The sequence below is a fragment of the Lepidochelys kempii genome, chromosome 2, assembly GCF_965140265.1.
Source record: "Lepidochelys kempii isolate rLepKem1 chromosome 2, rLepKem1.hap2, whole genome shotgun sequence".
Lineage (NCBI taxonomy): Eukaryota > Metazoa > Chordata > Testudines > Cheloniidae > Lepidochelys > Lepidochelys kempii.
The window spans coordinates 228,287,630-228,304,159 of NC_133257.1; the positions used below are offsets into that span (position 1 = coordinate 228,287,630).

General features: G+C 45.8%; 2 protein-coding genes across 5 annotated transcripts in view; one reads left to right on the plus strand and one right to left on the minus strand.

The window, feature by feature from the left end:
* CROT (carnitine O-octanoyltransferase) overlaps positions 1 to 11,079 on the minus strand; it is a 35,510-nt gene extending 24,431 nt beyond the window's left edge. The window contains exons 1-2 of one of the 2 annotated variants that reach the window (XR_012157567.1): positions 10,945 to 11,079; positions 8,584 to 8,707 (exon numbers count right to left, since the gene is read on the minus strand). Coding sequence is in view for 1 of the 2 variants with exons in the window: in XM_073334087.1 (XP_073190188.1) it covers positions 8,584 to 8,698 (115 nt within the window). In the remaining variant the exon portion in view is untranslated. The remainder of the gene's footprint in view (positions 1 to 8,583; positions 8,708 to 10,944) is intronic. The other variant, XM_073334087.1, reaches the window with a different exon arrangement.
* Positions 1 to 16,530, plus strand: part of OLAH (oleoyl-ACP hydrolase) — a 111,349-nt gene that overhangs the window by 44,838 nt on the left and 49,981 nt on the right. The gene's annotated exons all lie outside the window — the stretch shown is intronic.

Genomic DNA, 16,530 nt, shown 5'->3' on the forward strand with positions numbered 1-16,530 from the left:
TGGCCACAGTACCAGCCTAATACACTGGGTGAGTCCACACAGTTGAGAAACACACAGCTATCACATTATTGCATCAAACATAAGCTACTTATCTTCACCTTCAAAGCCCTTCATGGTCTAGCCTGCAGCCTGTCAGGGTAATCTGCTGGCCACCACTTCCCACAGCTCCCATTGGCCGGGAATTGCAAATTGTGGCCACTGGGAGCTGCGGGCGGCCGTGCCTGTGAATGATCAATGTAAGCCAACTGTCTTGCGGCCTGCCAGGGGATTACCCTGATGGGCCACATGCAGCCTGCGAGCCACAGGTTGCCCACAACTGGTCTAGCCCCAACCAACCAGTCATCTCTCAATTCACTTTCTAGATAGATACTTACCTCCAATTGGGCAATGATGCCAACCTCCAATGCCGCCTGGTTAAATTTTCAAACAAGCACCTTAGTGTTTTCTCCCTTGCTGCCCCTCATGCTTGGAAGAAGCTCCCTGTAAACATCTGCAAAGTTACCTCCTTATCCTACTTCAAATTCCTCCTTCAAACTCTCCTTTTCCATGATGCCTACAAAAACTTGGTAACGGGTGTGCTGAGACCACTGCCTATTATACTGACCAATACCATCTCACTGTTTTCTTGTACTCCTCCATTTGTATTGTATCATCTGTTGGATATTATACTCAGACTGGAAAGCTCTCTGGGACAGGGACCATCTTTTTTGCTCATACTCTCTTAGCAGCCATACGTAGGCTTTATAATTAATTAAATTAGATAACCTCTTTCTTTAAGTTCCTGATAGTCTCCTGCTCATCACAAAATCTCCTTGGTTAAAATCTAGGGGCCTGATTCTCCAATGTTTTGCACCCTTTGTAGACATTTACACCTGAGGGAAGTGAGTACAAAGTGGATATCCAACTCTGCTATCCTGATTTAGTAGCTCAATATTTCTGAAATACTTTGGGCAAGGCTGCTGCTTTTGTAAGTAAGATCCCTGTATTACCCTTGAGATTGCATGACCATTTATATTGGTTAATACTCTTCTAAGTTTACTTGTATGTTCATAAGATATGTTTAATGGAAATATAGCTATAATGGTCTTTAGAAACACTAAGTCTAGTTGTAATGTTTCCATGGGTCCAATATCTTTTTCTGGCATTCTTTTTCAGTTTTGTATAATTTAGGGGGTTTTTTTTTGGGTGCTTTCAAATTTTCAATGTGTGTGGAAGGATTATTATGTCTTCATATAAAACTTTTTATATTTGTTTTGTAGGCTTTCCACCCCAGAGTTGTAACACCCTCACTTATATTTTATACAATATATTCCTTTATCTGGTTTGTCATTTGATGTTTTCAGAAAAGAACCTATGAGTATAGTGCTCATTCTTCATAGTCTCGTGAACAAGTTATTCTAGAGCACAGAACAGTGGTGAATGGTCTGCTGACACTTATCTATTTGTGCGATTAGACTGAATTTTCGACTATGTTCCTAGCAACAGGGAAAAAAGTCAATCCTTGTGTGGGGTAGAAGGTAGGATTTTGGTCTAATGGAGTCTTTCTCCAAACATCTATCCATATGGGTTGCTGAATTATATTTCTCAATCATCATATTTTGGGTATCTTGGAATTTGCACTGAGTAGCATGGGATCTGACACATTTCCATTGTAACAACTGATCTCTCCTTAGTAATTATCCCTACATCTAAGAAGGTGATTTTTATGTAGCACGGCCAAAGTTTTTCACAGGAACTAGATGTTCTACGCAACACAAGTCTTGGGTATCCCATCTGGCTAACCATGAGCCTGTGCTGTTGTGTGTAGGTATATATTTCTTATGGTGTTGCCAAAGTAACTTCTTGTTTACAAAGACTGTGTCTACACTACAGACTTCATGTAGCCACTCCATGCCAGGAGGAAAAACTACCCGCAACGAGCGGTGGTGGCTATGTCAGCAGAAGAGTGTCTCCCGCCGACATAGCGCTGTCCCCACCAGCACTTTTGTCAGTGAAATTTATGTCAGTCAGGGGGGTATTTTTTCACACCCGTGACCGACAAATTTTTTTACTGACAAAAGTGCTAGTGTAGACAGACTGAGATTAAAGCTCCTTTTTTCCTCTCTGGTTTTGTGAGGAGTATACACAACACACCCAGAAACATGGAATTTTTGCCAAAAAAAGAAAAAAAATCATTCTTACCTTTTATTTTATGACTATTTAAGACCATATTTGAGTTTGATTCCTTGTATAGTCCAACACCACATATTTTACACCAGCATAATTTTGCTTAATAAAAATGTCAGTGTGGCTACACATACTTAATCCAGTATAGTTTCCAATAAATTTGAAGTCAAGATCTTTTAACTCATTGGGCACAGTACTAAAATGGAGACTTCAACTCATCCAGAAATAAAAATCAGGTTTCACAAATCTACTAAATTGTATTCCCTCAAAGCCTGACCCTACAGTGAGTTCAGCAGTGAGGAGTTCCACTGAATTCAATTTTTGCATTGACTTTAGTGGGGATCTGTGCAGGCATAGAAGCCTGCCTGTGTGACAACTGCCATCTCAGTCAATATACCAGGCATTGAATAGGGGACTTCCAGACAGGGTGGACCAATTTAAATCACCATGACAAAAGCCTAAATTTAAATACTCCATTTTAATCAACTCTTCCATTTGTACTTCAGTTATTTTTTAAAGAAAGATGCATTCTCATTGGTTAATCTAACCATTAAACATGTTGATTTACAAGTAAATAGAGCCTTTTAGACTAGATTTGGTACATCTTTTTGGTACCTAGGAGGGTACACAATAACTATATACATTTACTGAAGTAATGACATAACTTAGTATTTTCAGATTCTTATAAACTGTACATTTTTAGTATGCTAGAAAATAGAAAATGACAGATTACTTATTTACTAGATAACTTTTTGCTCATGATTTGTGTCAAGCTGCATTAAGATGGTAAGTGGAATATAATTAAACACGCAACACAGCATAAAATTTATTTTTATTAAACAAAACAAGCCTCTAATGCAGCACATGACCTGTTGTGCCATATTCATAAAGCTTGACTTCAAAAGTTAAATATTTTCCCCCGATTCATTCTTTATTAGAAAAACAGTCTAACCTTGAGCCTTTAATGCAAAGTTTTTGATAGAGGCTTATGGATTCAGCATATATGTTTTATTTGAAATGTTTTACAAGATTATAAATAGCATAGGCATTAACATTTTGTATTAAATTTAGATTTCATTTTAAACAGGTTTATTGTTAAAAAGAAAATTAAATAAAAAAAATTAAAATTTTTGTATCCACCCTACCTCCAGACCTGAGAGCTAAAGAGCCAGGATTGCAAGCTGAGAGCTGTAACAGACACACATTTTGTGCAGCTCAAGCATAGAAAGCGACACTACACATATTGACCAGGATCCATGCCTATATGTGCATGGAGTTCATTGCAGGATCAGGACCTTAAGCTGCATCTTTCTCTCGAAGTCTTATCATACTAGATTGATAAATATACGTATGTTGTTTGACCTTTTGGGATTTATGTGGGTGAGTGGGTGTGAGGGTAAACAGTTGAACTAACCTCATTAATAATGTTGAGACCTGCCAAGTTAAATGCAGGGCTGCATGTACAGTTCAAGAGCAAAAGTGTGTAAAACTCTCAGAGCTTTAATTCAGGTATGCTTTATTTATTAATTTGGAGAGATAGGTTTGATTTATAAAGTTCAGTTGTACAAAATCACAGCACATCTTTAATTCCAGTCAACTGCACTAGAGATAGAAAATAAAGTGGGGTTATTTTTGCAACAAATAAATGTTTGAGACACTTTTTTTTAAAAAAAACAATATACCCATTAATTTAGCGCTCTGCATCAAAAAGAGTGACATAATAGCCTTAGACTTAGACCTTAGCTAGGCCCAGCTACATCACTCAGGGCTCTGAAAAATGTCACGCCCTATGTGATGTAGTTAAGCTGCCCTATCCCCCACCGTAGACTAAGCTAAATCGGTGGAAGAAATCTTCTGTCAACCTAATATCACCTCTCAATAGGGTAGATTTACTACAGTGACATTGCAGTAGTGTCTATATATACTACAGTGGTGTAGCTGGAGCACGGCAGCTGTGCTGCTGTAGCATTTGTAGTATAGATATACCCTCAATTAACCATAGCAATGTAGGACTTCTCTTCATTGCAACAGTCAGCTTGAGTTAGTATACTCAAGTTACTTCACGCAAGCTACCCTAGCTCAAGTGAAGGTGATCACGCAACAAAATAACATTTGAGCTACATAGTGATTTGATTAGTAGAATGATTGCATTAGCAGCTGATGAGTTGTAACTTGAGCAGCTGCATTTCCACTGCTTTACAAGCTAGAGTAGGGTGGGCAAACTTTTGCTCACAAAATTGGGGTTGGGGTATGGGAGGGGGTGAGGGCTCTGGTTGGAGGTGCAGGCTCTGGGCTGGGGCCAGAAATGAGGAGTTCAGCATGCGGGAGGGGGCTCAGGACTGGGGTAGGGGTGCGGGCTCTGGGATGGGGCTGGGGATGAGAGGTTTGGGGTGCAGGAGGGTGCTCTGGGCTGGGACCGAGGGGTTTGGAGGGAGATCAGGGCTGGGGCAGGGGGCTGGGGCATGGGGAGAGGCTCAGGGGTGCAGGCTCCGAACGGCACTTACCTCAAGCGGCTCCCTTCTGCACCTCCTACATGGAGGCATGGCCAGGTATCTCTGCACGTTGCCCCATCCCCAGGCACCACCCCTGTAGCTCCCATTGGAGTGCCAGAGGGGGCCATTGGAGCGCGTAGGAGCCGGAGCGAGGCCATGCTGCAGCTTCCAGGAGCCACGTGGAGCAGCCCCTGACCCTGCACCCCGGCTGGAGCGCCAGAGTGGGGCCCTGCCACGCTTCTGGGAGCCGTGTGGTGTAGCCCCCGACCCTAAGGAGCACCGGAGTGGGGCAAGCCCCAGCTTCCACTCCCCAGTGAGAGCTCACAGGCCAGCTTAAAATAGCTCACGGGCTGGATCCAGTCCAAGGGCTGTAGTTTGCCCAATGCCCACCCCTGAGCTAGAGCATCAGAAGCACTCTAACTTCAGCCCACCTTCTGAGAGTATGTTTATATTGCAATAAAACACCTGTGGCTGCCCCAAGTCATCTGACTCAGGCTGGAGGGGCTATAAAATTGCAGTGTAGAGGTTTAGGCTCCGAGCCCAGGCTCTGGGACTCGGAAGGGGAAGGGGAAACCTGAATCAGCTGACATGGGCTAGCCACAGGTGTTTTATTGCAGTGTAGACATACCCTGTGAGTGTCTCTACACTGCATACTAACCCCAGGCTCTGACTCAGGTTTGAGCCCAAGTCTCACTTCTATTCACATGCAAATCAATCTGGCTCAGGTCCTAGGACCCTGCTAGAGTCTGAGTCCCGCTGTGACTTGGGTCCAACCCCTGTCATTTTGTAGTGTGGATGTAGCTTAAGCCGCAGACCAGAGTCAGAAAGTCTGTGTAATGCAGTCTGGATGCGTTAGTATGTCTGAGACACAGGTCCAGCAATTGTAAAACCAAGGTTACAATACAACATGAAGCACAGGCTTGGAAACAACAAGTCCACAAGCCTGGGCCCTACAGTCTCAGGTTCACAACACAATGTAAACATACCCCAACAGGTTAGCATGTTCAGGCTTAAAGCACTGCTTTAGTGGAGCTAGAAACTTGTGTGTGTATATGGATGGGAGTCAGGTTAGGGGCAAAACTCATATCTTGAGCTAACAATGCAGGGAAGACACAGCCATAAGGGGCAAGATCCTGCAACCACAAAACCAACTGGGACTTTTCCACTGATTTCAATGGGAGCAGAATTGGATGCAAAGTGAGTCTGGGGATTTGGGCACAGATCCACAAAGGTACATGGAGGCCTTAGTCTGAGTTTTAGGCACCACTGCATCCATGAAACTCTTGTTCAGCTATCATCTAACCTCGCTCGGTGCCTACATTTCTAATGTAAAAGTTCCTTAGGTGCCTAAGTTTCTGCCTCTGAGCACATGCACTGCTGCCTCACTCTAGGCATGCAGATGCTTATCTCCTCCCAAAGCCCCAGTGCAATCTATGAACTGGGGGTGAGGCAGGCTTCTGCCTATTTCATCCGAGGGCCCCAATCCAGTAGGTGTGCTTAGAAGACGCCTACCAGATCAGGTCCCACTCCAAATCCAGCCACCAGAGGAGGTGGTTCCATCACCACCCACCTTACAACTTTAGGCCACTGGATACAGCGTTCACCTGGGATGAGGGAGTCCCAGGTTCAACAGCCATCTTGAACAAAGGCCTCCCAAACTTCTCAGAAGAGTGTTCTAACCACTGAGCTATGGGATAGTCTCTCAGTGTCTCCTGTTGAAGCTGTTTCATTTTGGATAAATACTTAGAGTCACGGAGGTGAGGGGGGAGAAAGAATGAAGAACTCTATAGCCTAGTGGTTAGGGCAGCTGCTTGGGTTGTGGGAGACCCAGGGGCCACTCCAACTGCTCTCATTATTTTGCAGCTGTTCTACTGTATATAAATAATGAAAGAGTGAATGGAGCAAGGGAACTGGACTCTGGGTCTCCCACAACCCAGGCTAGAATGTCATTCTCTCTCTCACCCAATGACTAATTATTTATCCAAAGTGGAACAGCTTCAACAGGAGAGACTGAAGGAGACCCATACCAGAATATATCATAGCTAAGTGTGAGAGATCCCTGTTCAAATCCTTTCTCTCCATCAAGCAGAGGGGAAGCTGAACCACCTGTTTCTCCTACATCCCACGTGAGTGCTCTAACCACTGGGCTAAAAGTTATAAGGTGGGCATCTCCTCCTCCAGCCATTTTGGGTAAGGGAGGCAGGTACCTAACTCATTCTCACAAGAAATGGCTTAGACTAGGGGCGGGCAAACTTTTTGGCCTGAGGACCACATCGGGTTTCCAAAATTGTATGGAGGGCCGGTTAAGGGAGGCTGTGCGTCCCCAAACAGCCAGGTGTGGCCCGGCCCCCGCTCCCATCCAACCCCCCCTCTCATTCCTGACTGCCCCCCCGGGACCCCTGCCCCATCCACCCCTACCTGTCCCCTGACCACCCCTGGACCCTCCAGCCCTGACTGCCCCCCGCCACCCCATCCAACCCCCCCTCTCATTCCTGACTGCCCCAAGACCCCCGTCCCCATTCAACCCCCATGTTCCCTGCCCCCTGACCGCCCCAACCCCTATCCACACCCACGCCCCCTGACCACCACCCTGAACTCCCCTGACCTCTATCCAACCCCCCCGTTCCCTGCCCCCTTACCACGCTGCCTGGAGCGCCAGTGGCTGGCGGTGCTACAGCTGCGCCGCCCAGAGCACCAGGACAGGCAGCCGTGCCACCCTGCTGGAGCCAGCCACGCCACTGCGCAGCACAGCACCAGGTCAGGCTGCAGCTCTGCAGCTGCACTGCCTGGCAAGAGCTCACCATGCAGAGCATTGCACCAGCGGCCCAGGGAGCTGAGGCTGCGGGGGGGTGTGTGGGGGGGAATGGGAGGAAGGTCAGCGGGGGAGGGGCCAGGGGCTAGCCTCCCAGGCCAGGAGCTCAGGGGCCGGGCAGGAGGGTCCCACAGGCCAGATGTGGCCCGCGGGCCATAGTTTGCCCACCTCTGGCTTTGACGTTTAAGCCACCTGACTTGAAGAGAAGGATTCCCAGTCATGGATCACAAGTAGAAATAGTTGCCTAAATCCAAACTGCAGAGGGGCACCTATTTCCTGAGAGAGACGGGGCATCTCCTGTTAGCTAGTTTTTGTGGATCCCATTGCAAGGTGTCTATCTTTCTCAATTCATTGTATAGGGAACCTAGTCTCCTAACTCAGGCTCTGTGAATTGCACTGTAGTTCCTGTGATTTTTTTTTTTTTAGGTGTCTAAAAGTTAGGCTTTGCAATGCTCAGTGCCGCAGTACTTGATCCCTCTGTGGATCTAGGAATTATGGCATAATGTTTGTTTCTGGCTGGGTATAGCTGTCATAGCCCCACCTCCAAGGTAGTTGCTTGAGTAAAGTTTTTCCATTACAGGTGGGTTAGCAGGAGAAATTGAAGTAGTTGCAAAGGTTGCAAGGAAAAATTCAGAAGTCTCAGAATTCTGGGAGTGATTTAAAGGACAGAATTATTTAGAAAAAAACCACATATAGACAGCTCATTCCTATATCTGCAACTTGTTTACTATATAAGAGTCTGACATGATAGAAGCCTATGATTTAGGAATCAGCCAATTCCATTTGGCATAAAAAAAAAGAAGAGCTTCTTCATATTTGTGTTGTCCCTGCCACCTTTTCCTTTGTGATATTTTGTTTACTAGATGGTAAGTTCTTTTGGGCAGGAGCCTTGCCAAGTCAGATTTTTCAAAAGACCCAAGCAGACTTTTGGAGCTGTATAAACAACAGTAATAAAAAATTGTATTTACAAATGTGAAAAATGCCTTGAAATCTTTGTTTGCTCGTGGCTGCCTTTGTTTGTCCAGCATCCCCATATAAACAAACACCTATTTCCAACAATTTTTGGACCTCTCTAAAAGAGAAAAGTTTATTAAGTGACTATAACAGCTATACCTGCATCGAGGTATCTCTTTAAAGATTCATCAAGAGTAGGAACTGGCAGCGAAGGAAGAGAACTCTGGTACTGGAATGTTCTTTCTTCACAGGATTCAAACACTTGGTTTTCCATGATGTGGATCTGAAGCAAAATAATATTTATCAAGCCTGATTTAGATAGAATGCTTACGTATCCCCACTCCACTTTTATCTATTTTGCTTGGCTCTCTGCCTCTTATATTGTAAAACGTAATTACAGAAATGTAGGGACCTAGAAGAAGTCACCAAGCCCAGCTCCCTTCGGTAAGTCAGGACATATCTAATAGAGAAACCAACCAACACAATGATACAAAGCCAGAAAAGTCTCTTGGTGGCATAACACTCAGAATTGGGGGAGGAATGCCCAAAACAAGATGGGGAATCTATTACTTGGAGGCTGTTTACAGTTCCTCTGGTTACATCTCAGTAACTCAAACACAGAGCCCCGTTGTTCTGCTTTTCAGGAGTATTGAATTGTCCAGTGGGTGCTTCATTAATGAAATATGTAAGCAGTTAAATTTTAGAGGCTAGAAATGTATTTCAGGAAAGATGGAAAGCATCTAGCACTTACCCTTTGTGTTCATAATTCATATTAGTCTGTTTACAGTCAGATATTAATTGTTCATTACTGATTTTTGCAGTTTTACAGTCTAAACACCATCCATAACATTTTATATTTGATTTTTTAAAAAGAAGATATTGTTTTTTAAATGTGCACATAACAAATACCTCTTTGCTATAACCTTTGTACTACTGTAATTCCTTTATTATAGTGTTATGTCACACTTTGGCTTGATCAACACTATCAAATTATGTTTGTATAGTACATTGCTTAGGACTTTCCACACCCGAGTGATGCATTTATACCAACCTAACTCTGGGTGTAGAAAGCACTATGCCAATGGGAGGGCTACACCCACATGGACTTAGCTACCCACTCTGGGAAGGTGGGGTGGATTACCTATGTGGATGGGAGAGGCCCTCCCATGGGCATAAATAATGTCTTCACTGAAGTGCTACAGCCAGGCAGCTGCAGTCTTTTAACTGCAGACAAGCCCTTAGACCAGAGGGGGGAAAAGTACAGCCCATGGGCCACATCCGGCCCGCAGGGCCCGCGGGACCATCCTGCGGGGCCCCTGAGCTCCCAGCTGGGGAGACTAGCCCCGGTCCCTCCCACACAGCAACACCAGCACTCTGGCCTGCTGCTCCTGCCCAGCAGTGTGGGCGGTGTGACTGGCTCCAGCGGGGCTGGGAGCTCCTGCTGCTCTGAGCAGCAGGGGGGATTGGATAAGGGACAGGGTGTCCTGGGGGGCAGTCAGGGGGCAGTTGGATAGGCGTGGAAGTCCTGGGGGGGGCCTGTCAGGGGGCAGGGGTGTGGACTGGGGGCAGGGCACTCAGGGGACATGGGGGGTTGGATGGGGTGGGGTCCTGGGGGGGCTTTCAGGGGGTGAGGGTGTGGATAGGGGTCAGGGGGCACTCAGGGGACAAGGAGCAGAGGTTGGGTAGATAGGGGGCAGGGTCCCGGGAGGCAGTGGTCCCGGGAGGGGGCGGTCAAGGGACAAGGAGCGGGGGGAGGATTGGATGGGTTGGGGGGTTCTGAAGGGAGGGGGCAGGGGCCAGGCTTTTTGGGGAGGCACAGCCTTCCCTACCCAGCCCTCCATACAGTTTCGCAACCCCAATGTGGCCCTCGGGCCAAAAAGTTTGCCCACCCCTGCCTTAGACTGTGAAGCGCAGGGGGCTGCGGCCTGCTCCTTGTACTAGTCTGCAAACAGCAGGCACACCTAAGCACGGAACAAACAAGGAATCACACTCAACGGCCGTCAGCCTAGCCTGGCACAGGACGGGGTACGCAGACTGGCAGCGGGGAGGGGACATTAGCATTACTCAGTGTGTTCCTGGGCCTGTGGCGAGCCACACGGAGCTCCCCCGTCCCAGCGGCCCTGGGGTAGTTTAGCAGGGGCAGCTGTGGGCAAGGTGCTGGGAGACCAGGGCACGCTGGGAGAGTGTCTAAGAGCTCTGCCCCAGCGGTTGTTTCGGGCACGGCCCCCCGGCCCCGGCACGCGGCGCTCAAGGGTGAGTACGCGCAGGCCGCTCGCTACGCCCCGGCCCTGGCTTTTCGGCCCCCCAGGCTCCCTCCCCGGGGCCCCTCCCGCGCTGCGGATGGCAGCCGTGCCCGAGGGCGGGGGGGGGCGTCTGGCCTTGCTCCCCTGCAGCAGCCACCGGCTCGGGACAGCCCTGCCGGCGGGAACTGCGGACGGGACTCTGGGCGCTGCCCGCTTGGCGCCGCAGGCCCCGGGCAAGGGTCCCTCCCGCCCCAGCGGACCCACGGCCCGAGCTCACCTCGCCCCTGCGCGCCCGCCGCCTGCAGCCCCGGCCGCCGCACAGTGACGCGGAGCGCAGGAGCAGCGAGCGCCGCCGGGGCCTCGCCCTGCTCAGCCTAGGCGGGGTCGGCGGGAGGGCTGTGCACCGCGCCCTGTGCAACGTCCCTGAAACGCCGCCGCCTCTCCCCAAAGCCGCCCTCCCAGGGATTTCCCTACACCCTCCCCCCAGTGGGGTGTTTACCCCGACCCCGCCCAAGTTTTGTGAACTAACATGCAGTCTTGCCAGTTTAGTGATTGGAAATTTGAATTGAAAATGAAACATTAATACACACTTTAAAAGCATATACAGTGTATCATAAAATACGTGCATTTGAAAAAGTATCATAGATTTGAGAAGTATGAACATAGAGGAGTTCCTTGTACAGCTGTTTATGACAATGTCAGTGCATTCACTTCGGTGATGTTGGCCAACCTAATAATTTCAAATTATGATTTGTAAGCAACATCTAATTTAGCTCTCCCTGACAGCTAGTGATGGGCTGGGGGGGAAAGGCTTCAGGACCAGATTGTATTTACATTCACACTTAATCTACCTAGGTATCCAAAACAGAGCTGTGTTGCCCCAGTGATAGATTTTGGCTGGGGTTGGGTTACAAATCACTTGGGGGGGGGCAGTTGTAATGAAATGTTATTCTTAAAGTATGAGTAAAGGGCAGTAGAACTATACTTAGCCTGTACTGATTGAGGGCATCCAGAGAGAAAGGGTGAGGACAGGTGTTTTGCTTGATGGTCTGCCTGAGTCACAAGTACTATTAGACCTGCCCCTCTCTACTGTTTAAAGACAAAAAGAAAAGGAGTACTTGTGGCACCTTAGAGACTAACCAATTTATTTGAGCATAAGCTTTCGTGAGCTACAGCTCACTTCATGGATGCATACTGTGGAAACTGCAGAAGACATTATATACACAGAGACCATGAAACAATACCTCCTCCCACCCCACTCTCTTGCTGGTAATAGCTTATCTAAAGTGATCACTCTCCTTACAATGTGTATGATAATCAAGGGTTCAGAGTAACAGCCGTGTTAGTCTGTATTCGCAAAAAGAACAGGAGGACTTGTGGCACCTTAGAGACTAACCAATTTATTTGAGCATGAGCTTTCGTGAACTACAGCTCACTTCATCGGATGCATCATAATCAAGGTGGGCCATTTCCAGCACAAATCCAGGTTTTCTCACATCCCCCCCCTTCCAAAAACCACACACACAAACTCACTCTCCTGCTGGTAATAGCTTATCCAAAGTGACCACTCTTCTTACAATGTGCATGAAAATCAAGGTGGGCCATTTCCAGCACAAATCCAGGTTTTCTCACCCTCCCACCCCCATACACACACAAACTCACTCTCCTGCTGGTAATAGCTCTTCCAAAGTGACCACTCTCCCAGGGGAGTGAGTTGGTGGCGGGTGAGAAAACATGGATTTGTGCTGCAAATGGCCCACCTTGATTATCATGCACATTGTAGGGAGATTTCAGAGCAACAGCCGTGTTAGTCTGTATTCGCAAAAAGAAAAGGAGTACTTGTGGCACCTTAGAGATTAACCAATTTATTTGAGCATAAGCTTTCGTGAGCTATAATGATGATGATCCGATGAAGTGAGCTGTAGCTCACGAAACCTTATGCTCAGATAAATTGGTTAGTCTCTAAGGTGCCACAAGTACTCCTTTCCTTTTTGCGAATACAGACTAACATGACTGTTACTCTGAAACTTGTAATTGTATCCAGTTTGCAAATTAATTCCAATTCAGCAGTCTCTCGTTGGAGTCTGTTTTTGAAGTTTTTTTGTTGAAGAATATTGTATTCAGAATATTGCAGAGAGCCCCACCAAAGGCCAAAACCCAGCACCCATTTTTCACAAGGGAGTAGACTTTTGAAAGCTGCAGTTTAATTCTTAGGAACAGAAGAATTTCCACCCCAGAATATACCTAAGGTTCAGCTAGTTGGCTTTTTTGTCTCCAACAGTAGCCATTACTGCATGTTATAGAGGAAGGCAAAAAACACAAACAAATTTTTAAAACTCCCACAAATGCATACAATTATGCATTATTATCCTGGGCAGGGATGGGATTTCTTCTTTGTAAATGTGACACAGCCCTTGAAAATGCAGCAGGAGAGCAGCACTGTGAGATGTCTCTTTAACCATCTGTGTATGCTTTCAATGAAAGAAATCACAGAACCCATGACTCCCCATAGCAAACCACTGGTCCACTGGACAGTGTTTCTGTGGAAGAGACGGCCCAGTCTGCACTAGCAGCGAGGTTCCCCCACTGAGAGCTCAGCTAAAATCACTGAGAGCTGATGGAACCTTAAGAGACCAACTCACAGAGGTCACAGTGGCAGGTGGCAGCAGAAGATGACGGCTCAGGGCCGTTGGCAACAGAGCGATGGAGTGAACGGTGGCACAACGAACAACAATGGCCAGAGCAAACAGTGAGCAGCTGGAGGAATGAGCAAGGTGCCTTCTTGCCCCCAACCTGCAAGATGAACTCATGGAAAGCACCTCTGAACTCTGAGTCTCCACTGACAAGGACAACACCGGTGAGTGTTAATGAGGCTGTTAAGAATGTTGCAGACACAACACAGTTCATGTGAACAAACATGGCCGTGGCATCATACTTCCTATTTAAGCAAGAGATACCACACACTACAAACTGGAGGCCAATGTTAAGTGCATTTTCACTTGTTCATCCTGAAGTTGAACACTGGTTCCAAACAATACCAGCAGATGCTCACTATCTTTCTGCAAGAAACTCAACTGACTGTCTAGAAGCATGTCGTGCAACAGTGAAAGACTCAACAGTTGAAAAAGTGAAGAACTCTCTCACCACATTCAAAAAATTTGCGTACATGGCTGATGAATGCACCAATGCAAATGGTCATCAAGTATTAAGTCATTGTGTACTGTTAAGGAAAAGTTAGCATATGTGCATATGTGACTCCATTTTGGTTTGGGGCCCACCATTGTCATCTTGATGTCAGTCGTAGGCCAGTAGATGCATTTCTAGATGTTCAAGTTATAGAAGACAGATTGGCTGCATCTGTGACAACCTACATCTTAGAAGAGTTAAATGCTTGTCAATGGGACCCCAGACAGATGGCTGCTTGTGCATTTGATGGAGCTGTAAACTTCTCTGGAAGACATGGTGGAGCACAAGCTTTGCTCAGAGAAAAGTGTAACCCTAGTCTCTCCTATATACACTGCAGAGGCCATCTACTCCAACTAGCGCTAGTACGAGCTGCAGATTCTTCAAAAGACATTTAAAAAAGCTATACATTCAATGTCTTCATTATATTCTTTTTTCAGCAAGAGTCCAAAATGACTGAATATCTTGGAAAATATAGAAGATAAAGTGGGACTGAAGTTCAAATTAGTTCAACCTGGGAAAACCCTCTGGCTTTCTCATGAGTGATCCTTGGCTGTTGTCTTAAAATTACTCCAGCCATTATTACTGGCTTTGGAAAGTATCTGCCAAGATGGGATGGATCTAAGTAGTGAGCCTGGTGAATTACTTTTGCTTCTACCTTCAGAGAAGTCTATTGCCATTCTCTCTCTTGTAAGTCTACTGTTGAAACCACTTGGGTCATTAAACAGTGCAATCCAGCAGTAAAAAAACCTCAGTTATTGTAAATATTGGTGTGCACACCACCAGCTCTATTGAGCTGGGCATTTCTATTAGGTTAACCAGACCTCCTGGCCTTCGGGAAGGTAGCAGGGGAAAGTGCATAAATTATGCTAAAATTACTAAAAATGACCAGGTTAACCAGACCTGCTGGCCTCCAGGAAGGCAGCAGGGGAAAGCAGGTTAACCAGACCTGCTGGCCGAGGGTAGCAGGGGAAAGCGTATAGATTAAGCTACGATTACTAAACCTAAGTCCTATTGTTCACTGAGGTATCAGGGGCAGCAAGGAGGCCTAAGGGGCAGGCTAAGCTACTCGCTGGAATAAGGAGTAGCAGGTTCAGAGAATCTAGGCTATGTCACTCACTGACCTGTGCCAGGTGTGACAAGGAAATTTGATAAGCTATGATTTCAGAATCTAGGCTGTGTCACTTGCTAAGTAATACCAGGAGTGACAAAGAGATTGAAATATCCGTGTTAAAACGTTTAAAAGAAAAACAGGGTAAGCCAGTACCAGAGGGAGGAATGGAGTCAGAAGGAACTCCAACCTCACCTTTTGTTAAAAAAATTACACCTTTTAAACAAATCCTTCAAAAATTTGGGCACAGTCCTTGGACTAAACAAGCCCTAGCTGATGTCTGCACTATTTCGGACCTAGAGGATAGATTGGCTCAGTATATCCTCATATACAAACCTTCTAGTGCTGCCAAAAGAGATGCAATAGCAATTTGGTTGTTGTGGGAGGCATGTAAGGATTCTTACCTCTGCTTCTCTTCATGTAAAGAGGAAAAGGCACAAATGGAAAAGAGAGCAGACGATTGGAAGGTGCTGGCTACAAATACCCAAAGTCAGCTGAAAATTGTGAAAGAGACACTCCAGGAATGCAAAAAGAGAGAGATTCCTGGCAGACCAAGCAAAAACCTCTGAGAAAATTGAAAGAGAGAATTATGTGCTCCAGGGTATGGTAAAGAAATTAACCTTGAAGCAGGGCAGAGCACCTGCCAATCATAGTCACTGTGAATCACTAATTAAGAGTCTGAGACAAAAATTGGGCTTTGCCTCTAAACAGGTAGTAGCCATTACAGTAGATAAAGGGGGAGAAGGTCCTATGTATGGCACCCCCAGGCATAATTACAAAGAGAAAAGAGAGTGAAAAAGTTAACTCTGCGGAGACTGGAGGGAATTAAGCAGCTAAACTTTGTGAAAATGTTAAAAAGGAAAAGTGTTAGAGAAAGAGCATTCTTGGTTTCTTTGCAGCCATTCTGAAGGAAAAATGGGCCCTTTTCCAAAGGAATGTCTGTAAATTAGCCAGGCAAAAATAAACTATTTGATTAAAATCATTTGACTGGACAATTTAGTCAAATTTGCTAAAAGAACTTAAGAGGGTTCTATTGGAACTTAACTGCCTCAAATGTATAAAGGGAATGTAAGATGTAAAAAACAGAGCAGTGTGGAAGGGATGTTAAGGAAAAGAAAATGTGTATGTATCTATCTGTGTGTGTGTAAATATGTAAAGTTTTAAGGACCAGTTTGTTTTGTTTTTGTTTTAAATAATGCCATTAAAAATCCATTTGACTCTTTAATTCAAAGTTGCAAAACTGACAGACCTTTTTGCTCGACACAGGTAATTAGTGTTGTTTGGCTTTGGGATTTGGCATTTAACCCTTAAAAGGTAACTCAATGCTTTACAAAATTTAAAATGTTTTTAAGTTGTGGCTGCAGCAGGGCAGTCAAAATCAGGAGAATAGAAAAAAAAATTCTGGATTCTTTTTGTTTGTTTTGTTTTTGCAACAAAATAGCAGATGAGAGCTGTAGTAAAAATAAATAAATAAGAAATTGAAAAAGACAGTGCCTCTCTGAAGCAACAGCAGGGGTGAGGTGCACAAAACAAAAAGACAGGTTTCAGAGTAGCAGCCATGTTTAGTCT